General features: G+C 47.7%; 1 protein-coding gene across 1 annotated transcript in view; it reads right to left on the bottom strand.

The window, feature by feature from the left end:
* Positions 1-18294, bottom strand: part of LOC121272293 (cohesin subunit SA-2-like) — an 88338-nt gene that overhangs the window by 30335 nt on the left and 39709 nt on the right. The window contains exons 17-26 of the mRNA XM_041178870.1: positions 18052-18169; positions 17386-17489; positions 16650-16742; positions 15782-15871; positions 15415-15618; positions 12488-12558; positions 8275-8362; positions 6379-6459; positions 2704-2796; positions 2017-2185 (exon numbers count right to left, since the gene is read on the bottom strand). Of these exons, the coding sequence (XP_041034804.1) occupies positions 2017-2185; positions 2704-2796; positions 6379-6459; positions 8275-8362; positions 12488-12558; positions 15415-15618; positions 15782-15871; positions 16650-16742; positions 17386-17489; positions 18052-18169 (1111 nt within the window). The remainder of the gene's footprint in view (positions 1-2016; positions 2186-2703; positions 2797-6378; positions 6460-8274; positions 8363-12487; positions 12559-15414; positions 15619-15781; positions 15872-16649; positions 16743-17385; positions 17490-18051; positions 18170-18294) is intronic.

Here is an 18294-nt window from a genome sequence, read left to right as displayed (position 1 = left end):
AGAGATACTAATACCTATAATGTTATTGGAAATTATTTTTAAATTTGAATTGTAGTGCAGTTTGTGTCTGTGTGTGGGGCTTAATTGGATTAAAGCCAGCTGGTCTGGGCACTTTGATGTCTAGTAGTTTTGAGAATTTAATTAGATAAACGTAAGGAAGTTAAAAGGTAAAGTATCATTTGTATTTGTTGAATAAATCATTCAAAAGAATGGGTAAAATTTTACACCTAGCTGGGGGGATGCCAAGCAATGTGTTTATATTACTAATAAAATTGGTGGAATGGAAGGATTATTGTTAGGAGGGGTAAAATTTAAAAACCTAGTAATACAATGGAAAATTTACATTTAAAGGGGAAGCTGGGTATAAACAGAAAGGAGTTTGTGTGTGAGAGTCAGAGGCATTTAAGCTCTAACCAGACTGTAAGTCTAGGACTGTGTCTGCAAAGGAACCAAATTGAAAGGGACCTGATTTTGAATTCGTACGGTCAAATGGTGTCTATGGTTTATTGTTGCCTTGGTGAGGATATACCAGGGAGTGATTAATTTGGGGATTTGTTTAAAAGTTATGATAGTAATGTGTAGACATGTGTATGTGTTTAATTTGTTGTTAAATTAATAAATGTTTAATTTAGTTTTATATAAAAAAAAAACCTCTTGAGGCTTGGTGGTTTTATTCCTGAATTCAGAGCTGCATCGCCAACATACCAATTGAAAATATAGGTTATGACAGTTGTTCAAGTTTCCCTTTTGGATTTAAACAACTCTGCCTTTGCCAACCGCTGTGTCATAACAAGCTTAGGAAAGTTCTAGGGTTTCAATTTATCTGTGCTTGCTGGGGCAGTGAGTGTTTTGAAGCAGGCGAAAAAGGCCATAGTGGAAAGGTGCTGCTGTTAGCAGGCTCCTGGCAGCAAAAGTGCTGCTGTTAGCTGGCTCCGTGTGGTTGTGGCTCAGGAGAAAGTCCCAGGAGCCGTTTGATAGCTGTGCAGTTAGGGCTAAGAAGTACTGGGGAGCTGAGAACGTAGCAAAAGGTCATTGGCTCCGTGTTGGAAAGAGTCAGGGCTCAGGGGAAGCCCTGGAAGCCATTTGTAGGTCGGTGCGGCTGGGAATTTTGGAGCTTGGCAAAATCCAGGGACTGTGCCAGCTCAGTGAAGTTAGCCAGCTATTAAAAAGCTGAAATTAACCCAGTATGCAGAAGCTGGGGTGCAGACCCGGAAATCCAAGGAAACAAGACTGAAACCATGGACCGTATTCAGTCATTGAGGGAGTCCGAGTTGGAGCAGCTTTGAGGGGATTCAGAGGCTTGATCTTCGAAAGTGAAAAGTTTGGAGTCCCTTGTGAGGGAGACAGAGTTTCAACAAGATTGGTTGGCTCACACTGTTCACTGATGTCTGGGCGGGTTGCTGAAAAATCCGTGGTATCGGTCTTGGTCACATTGGCTATGTACTATACACCGTGGTGTGCACGGCCACAGCTTGCCTGTTCATTCACATGTACCTCATTTTAACCCTGAATATTAGAGTATAAGGTAAATATTGAAATTGTTTTGTCTTTTTGACCTTGTATAGTAAAACGTATGTGTCTTTGTTCAAAACCCATGGAATCTTATGGCTTTATTCTCTTAGCAAGTGTCTTGAATCTCAAACTTTGTCCACTTTAAAACAAATAGTTATTAGTCCTTAACAGATTGCATCAAGAACTTGGGGGTCAGGTCCAGGATCATAAGTACAAAAGCAGGGCAAGTTATGCTGAACCTTTATAAAGCTCTGGTTAGGCCACAACTAGAGTACTGTGTACAATTATGGTCACCACATTTTACGAAGGATGTAAATATCCTTTGAGGGGGTCCCAGGAATGAGGGATTTTAGTTATCAGGTTAGTTTGGAAAAGCTGGGGTTTTCTGCTTGAAGCAAAGGAGGCTGAGGCGTGATTTAATTGAAGCGTACAAGATTATGATAGGTTTCGAAAAGGTACACAAAGTGTAGTTCAGTGAAAGGCGGTTTTTGAGTCTCTCCTCACCATCTCCGTCTTCCTCTGGTTCGACAAACACGTGGTCCATGACAAAACTCAGCAGCTCAGACACTAGTGGAAGGTCAGCAGTGAAGACCAGGGGTTGTAACTCTTCACGACCATCCTGTGTCATCTGAGAGCTGAAGATCACCAGCAGGTCACACAGCAGGATGAAGGACTGCAACAGAATAAAACAGAGATTAACAACAGTTATCAACCAGGAAAATCTGCACTCCGTACACAGCACAAAGCTTTCACACTAAACCAGGAGAACAATACTGTGTAACTAATCCCACTGTAGTCACTCCGTGTACAAAGCCATCATATTCTACCCAGAGAGATACTGTGTGACTCTAGCCAAACTGTACAGTCTCGTTATCAGATTCTTAGACTGGCGTTCACCTCACCCAGCCTTGCCAGTCGATCATTCTCAGACTGTGTTGTTTTGTGTGGGATTCGGACTCCTTATGGCATCTGTTCCCCTCATCTCTGCTCTTCTCTGGTGAACGCGCTGACTCTTGGTTCCACAGCGGTGTGTGTTCCCCTGTCTGCACTGACTCCTGGGATGGGGTGGGGAGTAGGTCAGTGGGGACGGTCGCTGGGGTGCTAGTCGGTAGGGATGGGGGTGTGTGTGGGAAGGAAGAGGAGGGGGTCCATCAAGCCGTTTCCCAGTGCACTCTGTCTGTGCTCACTGACCTGCTCTCTCACTCTGGTGCTGACATTACACAGGCCCTGCTGACACACGGTGAAGACCACGTTCCGTTGCTTCCTCAGTCTGATGAGCTGCTCCTGTGGACGACAGCAAATGCACATTAAACAGCAACAATAACTGAAGGACTACGGCAGAATGAAACAGGGAGATTAACAACATATATCAACCGGGAAATCTGTACTCCGTACAAAGCACAAAGATTTCACACAACGCCCAGCCAATCTCTACCTCCAATACCATTTCTGCACAGCTCCCCCCTCTCCTTTGCCAGCTTTCAGACAGTTGATGGTGTCTCCAATGCAGATGGTTACCACGTGCTGTGCAGCAGTGGTACAATCTCAAGATTGGTGTCTGGTGAGTGGTGGAACCTGGCTGCATTTGGGAGGCAAATTGACAGATGTGCTCAGATGGCAAAATTTTTTAGAAGATGGTGGTGAACCTAAACGTGACTCCACTGCCAAAAGAAAGATGAGAGGGGCATACTGTGATTGACAGGCAGAAATGAAGAACCAAGTTGTCAATTAACAAAAGCTACCAAGCCATTTGCTTTCCTATTTGCTTAGTGTACTAGCATGTTAAGCTTGTGATTCATGTACAAAGATACCCAGGACCCTCTAAATTCCAGCACTTCCCAGTCTTTCACCCTTCAAAAAATATTCTGCTTTTCCAACTAAAGTAGATAACTTCACATTTCATATTATACTCCACCTATCCTATACTTGTCCACTCACGCAAGCTGTCTATATCCCTTTGCGGTCCCCATGTCCTCCTCACTGCTTACATCGTATCTATCGTCAGCAAACTTAGATACACTAGTAAGTTGTGAAGAACACATAAGGAGGCTACAAAAGGATATAGATTGGTTAAGTGAGTGAGTGAGCAAAGATGTGGCAAATGGGGTATTATGTGGGAAAATGCGAAATTATCCATTTTGACAGAGTGAATAAAAGGGAAGCATATAATCTAATTGCAGAGCTCTGAGGGGCAGAGAGATCTGGGTGTCCGAGTGCATGAATCACAAAAGGCTAGTATGAAGGTACAGCAAGTGATTAGGAAAGCTAATAGGATATTATTTATCGTGAGGGGAATTGAATACAAAAGTAGGGAGCTTACACTTCAGTTATACAGGATGCTGGTGGGAGCACATCTGGAGTACAGTGTACAGCACTGGTACCCTTATTTGGGGAAGGATATAAATGCATTGGAAGCAGTTCAGAGAAGGTTTACTAGACTAATACCTGGATTGGGCGGCTTGTCTTATGAGAAAAGTTTGGATAGGCTAGGCTTGTATATGATGGAGTTTGGAAGAGTAAGAGGCAACTTGATTGAAACATATAAGATCCTGCGGGATCTTGACAGGGTCGATGTGGAGAGGATGTTTCCTCTTGTGGGAGAATCTAGGGCTAGGGTTCAAAAATAAGGGTTGCCCACTTAAAAAAAGAGAAATTTTTTCTCAGAGGATTGAGTGTCTTTGGAACTCACTTCCTCAAAAAATTAGTGGAAGCAGAGTCTTCGAATATTTTTCAGGCAGCGTTAGATAGATTCTTGATAAGCTAGAGGGTGAACGGTTATCGCGAGTAGGCAGGAATGTAGAGTTGCGATTACAATCAGATCAGCCACGATCTTATTGAATGGCAGAGCAGGCTTGAGGAGCTAAGTGGCCTAATTCTGCTTAATCCATACATTCATGACACTCGGTCCCCTTATCTAAGTTATTAATGCGGTGAGGCCCGAGTACTAATCCTTGCGATGCCTCACAAGTTAGAGCCTGCCAACTTTAAAATTTCCAATTATTCCAATACAGTGCTTTGTTTGCTGTCCATTAACCAACTTTCAATACATCACCCCCAATCGCAAGTCTTAACTTTGTGTAGTAACCTCAAAGGTCACTATCAAATATTGACCGTTCCTGGTCTTCCATTATATATTTGAATGAAGTTTCCCCAACCTACTTCAGCCACCTCACATCCACACAGTTCACTTTGTTTATATTTAAGACCCTTCGTTTCGGACTTTAATTATTTTCAAACTCAATTTAAAATACTATTGTGTTATGATCACTCTTCCCTAGAGGTCCTTTCACTACAAGGTTATTCAATGGCCCTTTCTCATTACACAATACTGGATCTAAAATAGATCTGGCCCCTAGTTGGCTCCTCGACATACTGATCCAGAAAATTATCTTGAATACTGATTCCACGCACGTCATCCACACTATTGCTGCAAATTTGAGTTGCTCAGTTTACATAAAGATTCCATGATTACTGTATTACCCTGATTGCATGCATCTCAAATTTCCTGACTTCCAATGTGCCCTAAATTGCAACTGTTAGGTCTAAGTTTTCTGCCCTTTGTTGTTATTTCTGCCCAAACTGATTCTACTTCCTGATTTTCTGAGCTAAGATGTTTTCTCTCCACTGCCTTTATCCTATACCTTATTATCAGGGCTCCCGCGCCCCCCCCCCCCCCTCCTCCTCTTCCATTTTGCCTTTCCCTTCTATAAATTTAAGTATTCTGGACTATTTACTTGCCAGCTTCGTCACTTTGCAATCACATCTCCATAATGGCTATTACACCGAACCAATTAATTTTTATTTATGAATCTAATCTGTTGTGAATCTTTCACGCATTCAGATAGTGTCTTTATGCTTTGACCTTATTCTAATTTTCCTGCTGTTGCCTCAGTCACTAATGTCCTATTACTTTTGTTACTCTCTCTGTCACTTCCTGACCCACTCTGCTTATTTATATCCAAAACGCTGCTCTGCTTGAGAGCCTTTACATTTCTCTTGCAGTTTTTGAATTTACCCTTCCCCGAATCCTCTCACCACTTCCTTTTATCGGTTTAAAGTCCTGTCTACTACCCCAGTTATTCGATTCGCAGGACACTGGTGCCAGCCCAGTTTACAAGAAGCCTGTCACAATGGAACGGCTTCCTCCTTCCCTAGTACTGGTACCAGGGGCCCATGAGGTGAAACCCCCTGCCTCCCACCTGATTATCCCAAAGCCAAGTGCCGCATGGGTGAGCTAACCATCCAGACTTTATTACCTTTGACGTTCTGCTATTTAATTTGGACTCTAACTCCTCAAACTCTCAGCAGTATATCATTTCCTATTCCACCAATGTGAGAAGGATGTTATTAATGAATGGAGCACTTTACCACTTCAGACGCTTAACAGAGAATGAAACACTCCCAGGACACGTATAGCATGAATTAAATTTAGAGTAAAGCTCCCTCTACATTGTCCCCATCAAACTCTCCCAGGGCAGGTACAGCACAGGGTTAGATACAGAGTAAAGCTCCCTCTACACTGTCCCCATCCAACAGTCCCAAGACAGGTACAGCATGGGGTTAGATACAGAGTAAAGCTCCCTCTACGCAGTCCAAAACACACAGAGCAGGTACAGCATAGGTTAAGTGTCAGTACCTTCAGCTACTCTGCACCATGCCCAAAGTTGATACGTCTTTCCCATTCAGCACAAGCCACCTGACAGCTCTATTGGCACAAGATTGCAAACTGCGCACCACTAAAACCATTGAGGAACTCTTTTGCTCTATATTCCACTATCAGTTTGATTGAGGCTGCACCCTCTTATTTGGAGTGGGGTGCTGGCAGCTAGCTGTGGAAGCCCAGCAGACAGGTTCTGCCAATCTTACCTTGGTTGCTGGATACTCGGAGATGATGGCCAGTCTCCAGAGAATATGAAAGTGAGCACAGAGCAATGCTTGAATAATAATCTGGGGAATGAGAGAGAGAGGAAGAGCAAAATCAGCATGACCACAATACCTTAACATTCAGCTGACTCAGCTGTCTGTGCCTACAGACAATAAACTGGATCTATACTCTTTGGAGTTTCTAAGAATGAAGGTGATCGCACTGAAGCATAAAAGGTTCCAAAGGGGCTTGACGGAGTAGATGATGTGAGGATGCCTCCCCTGGGTGGAGAGGTTGAAACAAAGAGTCATTGTCTCAGGGTAAGGGTTCGGCTGTTTAGGTCTGAGATGCGGAGAATTTTCTTTACTCTGAGGGATGTGAATCATTGGAGTTCAACCCCAGAGAGCTTTGGATGCTCAGTCGTTGAGTTTATTCATGACTGAGATCTTTTGGACTCAAAGGAAATCGATAGGATTTGGGGATAGGACGACATAATTGGAACTGAGGTAGATAGGGTTTTATTGAATAACGGAGCAGGATTGAGGGGTTGAATGGTCTACTGCTACTCTTAATTTTCATAATCTCCTGGAAAACCTGCTCCAGCCCTACCAAACGAGCATGTAACAGAATTCCGAGTCCAATGAGGAGCTTGCGGAGAAAGTGGCTGTGACTTCACATCCCCGAAACTATTCAACAAAAAGCGGAGTACATTGTGGGATGAGTGCTCCTTGTAATGTCAGTCATTTCTCAGTGGTTAGCACTTGTACCTCTGACACAGAAAGTCATGGGTTCCAGTCCCACTCCAGAGACTTGAGCCATGACCAAGCTAACATGGGGAGGCGATGTCGCGCTGCCCGAGGGCCAGGACCGAGGGAGCGACGTCGCGCTGCCCGAGGGCCAGGACCGAGGGAGCGACGTCGCGCTGCCCGAGGGCCAGGACCGAGGGAGCGACGTCGCGCTGCCCGAGGGCCAGGACCGAGGGAGCGACGTCGCGCTGCCCGAGGGCCAGGACCGAGGGAGCGACGTCGCGCTGCCCGAGGGCCAGGACCGAGGGAGCGACGTCGCGCTGCCCGAGGGAGCGACGTCGCGCTGCCCGAGGGCCAGGACCGAGGGAGCGACGTCGCGCTGCCCGAGGGCCAGGACCGAGGGAGCGACGTCGCGCTGCCCGAGGGCCAGGACCGAGGGAGCGACGTCGCGCTGCCCGAGGGCCAGGACCGAGGGAGCGACATCGCGCTGCCCGAGGGAACGATGTCGCACTGATCGTGGGCCAGGAATGAGGAAGCGACGTGGCACTATCAAGGGCCAGTACCGAGGAAGCACTGAGCTGACAGTGTGGCCAATTCTCTAATGAAACATTCAGTATACTCTATCCAGTGGATGTAAAATATGTCAGGCACTACTTAGACATTCTGTGCACTATATTAGCCAATAAACATCCTTTAATCAACATCTAAATCAGATCTTCTGGTAAGTATTTCAATCCTATTCATGGGATCTTGCTGTATGCAAACTGGCTGCCAAGTTTCCTACATTACAAAGGAAAGACACTTCAAAAGGACTTCACTGGCTGTCAAGCACTTCTGCACATTCCAAGACACTCGCTCAGTCTAATAGTGGCCCTAAATATCCATTTGCCATTATCGATCACATGTCAAACAGAATTCGGAGAAGGTGCAGGGACTCGGGGTCCTTGACGTACATCCTAGGCCCACACTTGGAAGTTTTGCTGCCCATCGACCAGGGAAACCCAGAATCACTGACTGTCCAACTTCATCTCCGGGCAGTATGTGCAGGCTCGGCAGTCCCTGACCTGAACCCTGCCTCGGAAAGGCACTCTATAAAGAATTTCATACACGGTTAAACCAGGAGCTGGCTGGCACGCGGATACGTTGCTTTACCTGTTCCGGGATCTCCCCTGTGTCAATCCCTCGTTCCAGGACACGGCAGCAGTTGTCAAATAACTCCCACCTGGTAAGGTCATGGGCACTGTGAAGACAGAGTCAGGCAGATTGAGGACACCGGGTCTCACTCAGGCAGCCAACAAGAGCAACTTATCCTTATGTAGCAACTTCGATGAAAAAAATATCCCAAGGTGCTTCACAGGAGCATTGTAAAGCAAATAAGACACAAAGCCACATGAGGTGTTAGGGCAGATGACCCAAAGCTGGATCAAAGAGGTAGGTTTTAAGGAGCTTTGGAAAAGGGTGGCGTGGGGGGAAGAGGTAGAAGGGTTTAGGGAAGAATTCTGGAGCTTAGGGTCAAAGCAGCTGAAGGCACGCCCACAAATGGTGGAGCTATAAAACCGGAGATACTCAAGAGACCAGAATTAGATGAGTGCAGATATTTGAGATTGTTGGGGCCAGAGCAGGATACAGAGATAGGGAGGGGCGAGGCCTGAGTGGGTTTGAAAACAAGGAGGAGAATTTTAAAATCTCGGTGTTGCCAGACCCAGAGGCCAACGTGGACTAATGAGGACCGGGGTCGGGGGGGTTGATGGTGAACGTTAGGAAATAGGCAGCAGGGCTTGGATGGCCTCAAGTTTATGAAGGGCGGAACATGGGAGGCTGGCCAGGAGTGTGTTGGAATAGGCAGGTCTGGATGTAACAAAGGCTTCAGATGAGGAGAAATTTCTTCACCCAGAGAGTGGTGAGCCTGTGGAATTCATTACCACAGAAAATTGTTGTGGCCAAAACATTGTATGTTTTCAAGGAGTTAGATGTAGCTCTTGGGGCAAAAGGGGTCAAAGGACATGCGGAGAAAGTGGGAGCAGGATATTGAGTTGGATGATCAGCCATGATTATAATGAATGGCAGAACAGGCTCGAAGGGCCGAATGGCCTGCTCCTGCTCCTCGTTTCTATATTTCAGATAAGGGCTTCAGCAGCAGATAAGCTGAGACAGCAGCTGAGGCTGGCAGTATCACCGAGGTGGAATTAGACCCAGTGATGGTGGGAATGTGTAGTTAGTGGCTCATCTCAGGGTCAAATAGAACACCAATGTTGAAAACAGTCTGGTTCAACTTAGAGAGTGGCCAGGAAGAGGGATGGAGTCGGTGCTTGGGGACCAAAGGGAATGACTTCAGTCTTACCAATATTTGATCGGGGTAAATTTCTGCTCATCCAGTACTGGATGTCGGATAAGCAGTCAGACAGTTTAGAGACAGTGGTGGAGTCAAGAGATTAGGGCGCACCTGGGCAGATCAGCCATGGCCAGCCTTGCCAGGGGAGGTTGACAGCAAAGGTCCTTGAACAGGAAGGAATTTTATGAAGCAGCGCTGAGGTAAGATATGGCCATAAGTGTCAGAGCAGCAGCCAGAATCAGCGGACAAGCCTCAGAGCTGTAGATTTCCACTCCCCTTTGTGTGAAGCAGTGCTTCCTGCCATCACCCCTGAAAGGCCTGGTTCTAATTTTAAGATTCTGCCCCCTTGTTCTGAACTCCCCTTCCCTAGCAAAGGGATAGCTGGAGGAACTATCAGCTCCTATAATCATCTAAGACATCTCAATTGGATTGTGCCTTAATTTTCTATACTCAAGGGGCTACAAGCAAAGTCTATGCAATTTGTCCTGCTGACGAAACTCTTTTAGTCCCAGGATCATTCTGGTCAATCTGCACTATACCCCCTTCCAAGGGCATCATATCCTTCTTGAGGTGCAGTGCCCAAAACTGGCCACAATACTCCAGGATAAGTCTAACAAGAGAGCTGTGTCCAGCTGTAACATTGCCTCCTCCGCATAGTGTTCCACCCCTCAAGATAAAGGCTAGCATTATATTTGCTTTTTTTTGCACCTGTCCTCACTGAATCTATCAACGCCCCTTTGCTACATGCTGCTTCCATTGACAAATTTTAACTTTGCTGACTGAACCAAATTTTAAGTATACCATTCTCGGTTGCTTCAATAAATATGGTGAAAAGATGAGATCCCAGAACAACACCAGCGATCCACATCCAGCCAATCAGAAGAACACGCTCCTTTTATCCCTCCTGTCTCTTACCCCTCAACTAGATTTTCCCCTCACATCACAATTCCCCGCCATTATATTTTTGCTAATAATCTAATGTGGGACCTCAGGGAATACTTCCTGGAATTAAATATAGTCAATGTCCATAGACGCTCCCTCATCAACCTGACCTGCCTCGAAAAACCGAACTAGATTAGTCAGATACAACTTGCCTGTGACAAATCCAGGCTGGCTCTCTCCATCAGTTCGTTCAGGTTCAAATGCTCCGTTGTTTGGGCCCTTCTGACATGACTCCCCCACGAGTAGCTTCCCCACCACCAAGGTTAAACTGACAGGCCCAGTGCGACCTGAATTCTCTCTACCACCCTTTTGAAACATTTGCTAATTCAACAGGACTATTCCCAAAACGACAGGTTCGAAAGGCTATGACACACGGTTTCCTCAATTTTCTCACCATTTTTTTTAATGCCCAGGAATGGAATCTGAGAGATTTATCTGTCGCAAAACCATTATTTCCCCCATTGCCATTTTTGAGAAACTTAATTAAACTCACTTTTAGCTCCTTTTTAAATCACTGGTACAAAATTGGATACGCACTACTTGTCTAATAAATCTGCCTGTTGTCTATTTATGTTGTTTGCCTAATGGAACCACAGCTCCCTCAGCCCTTCTCCAATCCTGATATATTCAGAAAAACTGATTCTTTAATGGTCTCATACTTCTTTGGATATCTCCCACTGTTTTTTCTGTAGGTTTACCCGCTAACAGCTCCACCCAGTTTAACATCTCCACATCCCTTCCATCAACCTTACTTAAAATAAGACCTCAGTCCGTGTGTGATCTTTCTCCTTCGCGAACCCTATCATGTTATGGTCACTACTGTCAAGATGCTCCCTCATTGTCAGATTATTCATTAACTGGAGCTCGTTAGCCAGTTGCTAAGTGCAGTCCATCATTTCCTTGTTGATCCTAAAATTTACTCGAGTTTCTGCTGGGGCCACGATTGAGGTGATGCACCCAGGTGCCAGGTACAGCACCCGATTTGCCATGGTGAAGTTGTGCTCAGGGTTTCTGCAGAAACCCATAGCCAGTGTAAAATCACTCAATAACCAGCGCAAATGAGCAGCATCATCCACCAGTGACAGGAACAAGGCACTCTTCCAGCCCAGCAAAGAGGGGTGGGATTGTCAGGGAATGAGCTATTCTTCAATTGACTGATTTAATGTTCCGTCTCTTATTTTTTTTTTTACATTAGCTTTAGCTGACTACTCGTTATGTAACACGGGCAAACCAAAGCAGCCAATACAAGCCACGCAGATATGCCCCGTTCTGCTTTTGACCAAGCTGAATTTAAAGGGGCGGCAGCAGCAACGACAGAAACGTAACAACGTCAGGTTTCAACAGTCACTCCAGCTCGGGTGATTAACCCTGGATTCAGGTGACCCGGGTACCTGGGCACAATGTGATGAGCGCACCCGAATGGGTGCAATGGGTAGAAACGTGCCGCGCTGACACTGTGGGAGAGCCAGCTTTGTGGGTGAGGACTCTGCTTCAGGGGAATAGGCAGACGTGCAAAAGATCCCAGATGCACAAGCAGAAAGTGGTGTGGGACAAACCCACACTTGAATCCAGCGACCTTTTCTGCCATATGATTCCATGCTGTCCGGATTCCACTGAGAGCTGAACAGAGTTACGCAGAAACCCGACACCGTTGCTTCAGGAAACTACTCTGGATACAGGGCAAATTATTGCCTTTACCAGTTGACCTCTTATGTCTGTTAGTCCATATGGAAGACAAAATCTCATTTGCCACATTCTTTTCTGATCCCTGTATTTATGGATACTGTGACTGTATCACTGTTAGGAAGCCTGTACATAACATACAGCAAAGCCTAACATTCTTTATTAATCCTACCCAATGTTTCCACTGTGTGCTCACCTGAACTGATTTATTTCCCTTCAGCTGCTGTGAACCCTTGTCTTTTAGCCATGCTCCCACTGACCTCCCCATTTCTGAGCGTTTCTGAAAGACCTAACAGCCTGGAATGTGAAGACTGGTTATACCCAGGAAACCAGGTTGCTCAGAGTTACAGGGCCCCAGTAATACCTGGGGTTTCAGGCTCTCTCGGGCACACTTAATGCCATACTTACTTGTAGAGGGCAGTGATTCTCTTCAGTGATGTCGCCACCGTGTACAAATTATCCTCATCGGTCTCTCCTACCTGCAATCACAGAGACCAATGTCAATCACATACATGCCCAATGTCCCCCACTCGTCACCCTCACTCCTCCCCATCCCACTCAATGTCAGTCACAACCATCGGAGCCTAACGTCCCCCACTCCTCTCCACCCCCACTGTTAATCACACCATCGGAGCGCACTGTCCCCATTGCTCCCCACTCCCGACCCACATTGCTCCCCAGCCCTGACCCCTCCCCCATGCAACATCAGTCACACCCATCAGAGCAAATCATCCCCCACTGCCCTCCACCCTCCACTGCTCACTCACCCAACATCAGTCACAGCCATCAGAGCACATTGTCCCCAACTGCCCTCCACCGTTCCTCCAACCCAAAGTCAGTCACATCTATCAGAGCACATATGCCCCCAAAGCTCCTCAACCCCAATCATCAATGCTCCCCAACCCCCACTGCTCATCCACCCCACGTCAGTCACACCTATCAGAGCATATGTCTCCTTCACTGCTCCCCACCCCAAACCTCCCACACCCATTGGAGTTCCCCATCCCAACCCCACGTCAGTCACACCCATTGGAGCACATTATCCCCCACTGCTCCCCACCCCCACTGCTCTCAGCACCACCCCCACCATCGCCCCATCCCAACTTGTCACTCAATTCTTGCATGGTTTACAGCTCACACATCCTCCTCCCTCTCAACCTGCAAGTTTCAAACTCAATGACAGCCTGCATTCCCGTAGCACTGTTAATATGATAAACCAAGGTGCTTTACAGGAGTGTAATCTGAGAATTGGACAGCGAGCAAGATGAGGAGCTCACAGATCAGGTGACCAACGGCTTGGTCAAACAGGTCGGTCTTAAGGAGCATCTTAAAGCAGGAGAGGTGGAGAGGATCATGGAGGGAGTTCCAGAGCTTAAGGCCCAGGTAGCTGGAGGTACAGCCACCAATGGAGCAGTGATTAAAATCGAGGGGATGCTCAAGTGGGCAGAAGTAAAGGAGTGTAAAAGAAAAAAACTACAGATGTTGGAAATCCAAAACACAAACAAAAATACATGGAAAAACTCAGCAGGTCTGACAGCACCTGCGGAGAGGAACACAGTTAATGTTTCAAGTCCGTATAACTCTTCAACAGAACTAAGGAAAAATAGAAAAGAAGTGAAATATAAGCTGGTTTAAGGTGGGGTTGGGGGGGGGGTTGTGTGTGTGTGTGTGTGTGTGTGTGTGTGTGTGTGTGTGTGTGAGACAGACAGGTAAAGCTGGATAGAGGGCCAGTGATAGGTGGAGATACCCAAAAGATGTCATAGACAAAAGGACAAAGAGGTGTTGATGGTGGTGATATTATCTAAGGAATGTGATAATAGGTGACGTTAAGGGTAGAAAGCAGGAAGAGCAAGGTACAGATAGCCCTAGCGGGGGTGGGGTGGGGGGAGGGGGAGGGATCGAAATAGGCTAAAAAGGAGAGATAAAACAACGGATGGAAATACATTTAAAAATAATGGAAATAGGTGGGAAAAGAACAATCGATATAAATTATTGGAAAAAAGGTGGGGACGGAGGAGAGAGTTCATGATCTAAAATTGTTGAACTCAATATTCAGTCCGGAAGGCTGTAAAGTGCCTAGTCGGAATGTGAGGTGCTGTTCCTCCAGTTTGCGCTGAGCTTCACTGGAACAGTGCAGCAGGCCAAGGACGGGCATGTGGGCATGAGAGAAGGGTGGAGTGTTGAAATGGCAAGCGACAGGAAGGTCTGGGTCATGCTTGCGGACAGACCGAAGGTGTTCTGAAAGCGGTCACCCAGTCTGCGTTTGGTCTCTCCAATGTAGAGGAAACCGCATTAGGAGCAGCAAATGCATTAGACTAAATTGAGGGAAGTGCAAGTGAAATACTGCTTCACTTGGAAGGAGTGTTTGGGCCCTTGGAAAGTGAGGAGAGGGGAAGTAAAGGGGCAGATGTTGCAACTTCTGTGGTTGCATGGGAAGGTGCCGTGGGAGGGGGTTGAGGTGTAGGGTGTGATGGAGGAGTGGACCAGGGTGTCCCGGAGGAACCTCGACTACAGCTCCTCACACCCCGCTTCCTGTAAGGACTCCATCCCATTCTCTCAGTTCCTTCACCTCCATTGCATCTGTTCTGATGATGCCACTTTCAAAAACAGTTCCTCTGACATGTCTCCCTTCTTCCTTAACCGAGATTTTCCACCCACGGTGGTTGACAGGGCCCTCAACCACGTCCAGCCCATCTCCCGCGCATCCGCCCTCACACCTTCCTCTCCCTCCCAAAACCATGATAGGGTCCCCCTTGTCCTCACTTATCACCCTACTTATCAGCCTCCATATTCAAAGGGTCATCCTCCACCTTTTCCGCCAACTCCTGCATGATGCCACCACTAAACACAACTTCCCTTCACACCCCCTTGGCGGGATTCCGCAGGGATCGTTCCCTCTGGGACACCCTGGTCCACTCCTCCATCACCCCCTACACCTCAACCCCCTCCCATGACATCTTTTGATTATCTCCACCTATCACTGGCTCTCTATCCAGCTCTACCTGTCCCACCACGTCCCTTAAACCAGCTTATATTTCACCTCTTTTCTATTTTTCCTTAGTTCTGTTGAAGAGTCATACTGACTCGAAACGTTAACTATGTTCCTCTCCGCAGATGCTGTCAGACCTGCTGAGTTTTTCCAGCTATTTTTGTCTTTGCAAAGCAGTGTAAAGATGTCGAAGGTCGTAGGGTGGGAGATTAGAGATAGGGAGGGATGAGGCCATGGAGGGATTTGAAAACAAGGATAAGTAGCTTAAAATGGAGTCATTGTTAGACTTTGAATCAGTCATTCTCATACTGCCTCCAGGTAGCAGCGAAGCCACAAGCAGACTGACCTCATGCAGTAGTTCCTCCACGGACTGAGTGAATATCTCAACCAGCGTGTCGACGATCTGGCTGCGAGCAATATCCACACGGTTCCGGATGGTGTAGTCCTCATTACACAAGGTGTAGTATGCCCGACTACAGGCTTCCAGCACATCCATCTCTGTGTGCTTCTCGACAATGTCCCGGATCTGCTTCAGCAGAAGGTCCAAATACTGGCAACGATTGGAGAGAGAGAGAGAGAGAGAGAGAGAGAGAGAGAGAGAGTATTAGCTTGGTGTATGGAGCGGGGGGGCTGACGGCAGAGGGATACATGGAGGAAGCGAAAGAGGGGGGGTCAGGCGAGAGAGCATGTGTCCCTCCCACAGCTGGTCTTACCTTCTCCAGTCGCCTGCTGCAGTAAATGTCCAGGTCGAAGAAACCAGGGATCAGCAGCAGGTTTGCCACTTTCTCAGCATCGGCAGAATACTGAAAGTCAATAAAGGTCGGGCATCATTAAATGGCCCCTTGGTTCCTCCCGCATCAGCAAACAGCCAAGCCCCTCTGTAATCGACCCCTGCCCCTCCGGAAATCAGTCCCCCTTGCACCACCTCTGTAAAAGAATGCCCATCCGCCGATAAACACCCTCCACTCACCCTGACACCAACATATGAATTAGGAGGACTAGACCACTCGGCCCCTCGAGCCTGCTCCGCCATTCATTAAGATCATGGCTGATCTGACTGTAACCTCAATGCCACCTTCCCACCCACCCCCAATAACTTTTCAACCCCTTGCTTATCAGGAATCTATCTACCTCTGCCTTAAAAATATTCAGACTCTGCTTCTGCCGCCTTTTCAGGAAGAGTTCCAAAGACTCACGACTGAGAAAAAAATTCACCTCATTTCTGTTTTAAATGGGTGACCCATTATTTTTAAACAGTGACACCTAGTTCTAGATTCTCCCGCAAGAGGAAATATCCTCTCCACATCCACCCTGTCAAGACCCCTCAATGAAATCGCCTTACCCTTCTAAACTGCAGTGGATCCAACCTTTCCTCATAAGACAATCCTCCCATTCCAGGTATTAGTTTAGTAAACAATCTCTGAACTTCTTCCAATGCATTTAGATCCTTCCTTAAATAAGGAGACCAATACTGTACACAGCACTCCAGGTGCAGTCTCACCAACACCCTGTATAAACAACTCTTAATAAAAAAACTTCACCCTAACCAGATGCTGTAGGATGATGTCCCCCTCCCCTTACCTTGGCCAGGAGCTGTGGGATGATGACGATTAGGTGCTCCGACAGTTTAACCCGGTCGTCCATCTGTTGCTTCTTTTCTTTCACAGTCAGCAGCTGTTTTGACACAAGAAAATTAGAGAATTCAGGCTGGAGAGCCCAGGGCCACCTGGCCCATACCCTGACCTCTCACCCTCAGGGTCACTTGATCCACATAACCCTGACCCCTCACCCTTGGTTACCATCCAAACCCTGACCTCTCACCCAGGGTTACCTGACCCACACCCTGACTCACCCCCATGGTCACCTGATTCATACGACCCTGTCAGCTCACCCTTGGTTACCTCGTCCACACCCTGACCCCTCACCTGAAAGTCACCTGACCCACACCCTCACCCCTCACCCCCTTGCTTACCTGATCCACACTGCATTGATCACTCAACCAGTGTTACGTGATCCACACCATACAGACCCTCCCCCCCAGGGTCACCTGATCCACACCATATTGACCCCTGACACCCCCCCCCAGGGTCACCTGATCCACACCACACTGACCCCCAGGGTGACCTGATCTACACTGTTCTGACACTTTCACCTCATTCCCTCTTCCACCCTCCACTCCCCAGAGGGCGCTGGCTGCCAGATGCCCCCCCATTGATTCCCTGACTCCTCCAGAGCTCCAGCTCCCCCAGCTAGAGTCTCCTCTTGATGTTCCCAGGCTGTTAGAGAATGTCCAGGATGCCTGGGAATGCAGCATTACCTTCTTTCCTGAAACCCTGCCAATGGGTGGGTGACCCTCCACAGCCTGCCGCATAGAGCACACCATCAGTTCAATCAGAGCACTCTCCTCTTGATCACTGAGCCCTGCAACACAGGGAAAGCATCGTCACAAAGGAACCAGCTCCCAATCACAGAATACAATAACACCCCATCCTAATCGAGCGCATCCCCACATGCCCCTAGTATAGCGCCCCATATGCAGACCTCCCAAGCGCAGCCCCACATGAATGCCCCCCCCCCCCTCACCCTCTACAAGCGCAGCCCCACACAAACTACTCCTCCCTGCCCCCAAGCGCGGCCCCACATGAACGTGTTCCCCCCTCACCCTCTACAAGCGCAGCCCCACCCAAACCACTCCCCCTCAACCCCCAAGTGCAGCCCCACAGGGCTCCCCAGTGCAGCCCCACTCACACTGCCCATCTTCTTCAATCTCTTCCACACGCAATCCCCACCCAGCGCCGCCCAGCAGCACCAAGGCCTGCATGAGGCATGGACTGTCGGGTGATGAGCTAAGAGTTCTCAACAGTCACGGATCTCACTCCCATTGTCACACTCTAGCGGAAGCCTGATAGCAGCATCACATCACAGAGGCACCACCTCGTGTCACCGCACCATCCCCCTCACACTGTCCACGCCAGGAACTCACCCTCCTCCTCCTCTCCAATCTCTTCCAGAAGCAACTCCGTCATCCCTTCCCAATCCTTCAGCACTGAGCCAGCATGGTCCCACAGACTGTCCACTAGGTATGCGCAGTGCTCGTGGAGCTGAGGAGGGAAATGGATAAGCAGAACAGAAGTGGATCAGCATTCAGGGCAGGAAGAGAAACAGAGAGAAAAAAATGTTATCTTTGCCAGCATTCGAGAATAAATACGTCTGCGCCAATGGGAGC

This window comes from Carcharodon carcharias, chromosome 33 (assembly GCF_017639515.1).
Source record: "Carcharodon carcharias isolate sCarCar2 chromosome 33, sCarCar2.pri, whole genome shotgun sequence".
Lineage (NCBI taxonomy): Eukaryota > Metazoa > Chordata > Chondrichthyes > Lamniformes > Lamnidae > Carcharodon > Carcharodon carcharias.
The sequence above is the reverse complement of the archived record's forward strand: the minus strand, read 5'-3'. Positions and strand labels throughout refer to the sequence as shown.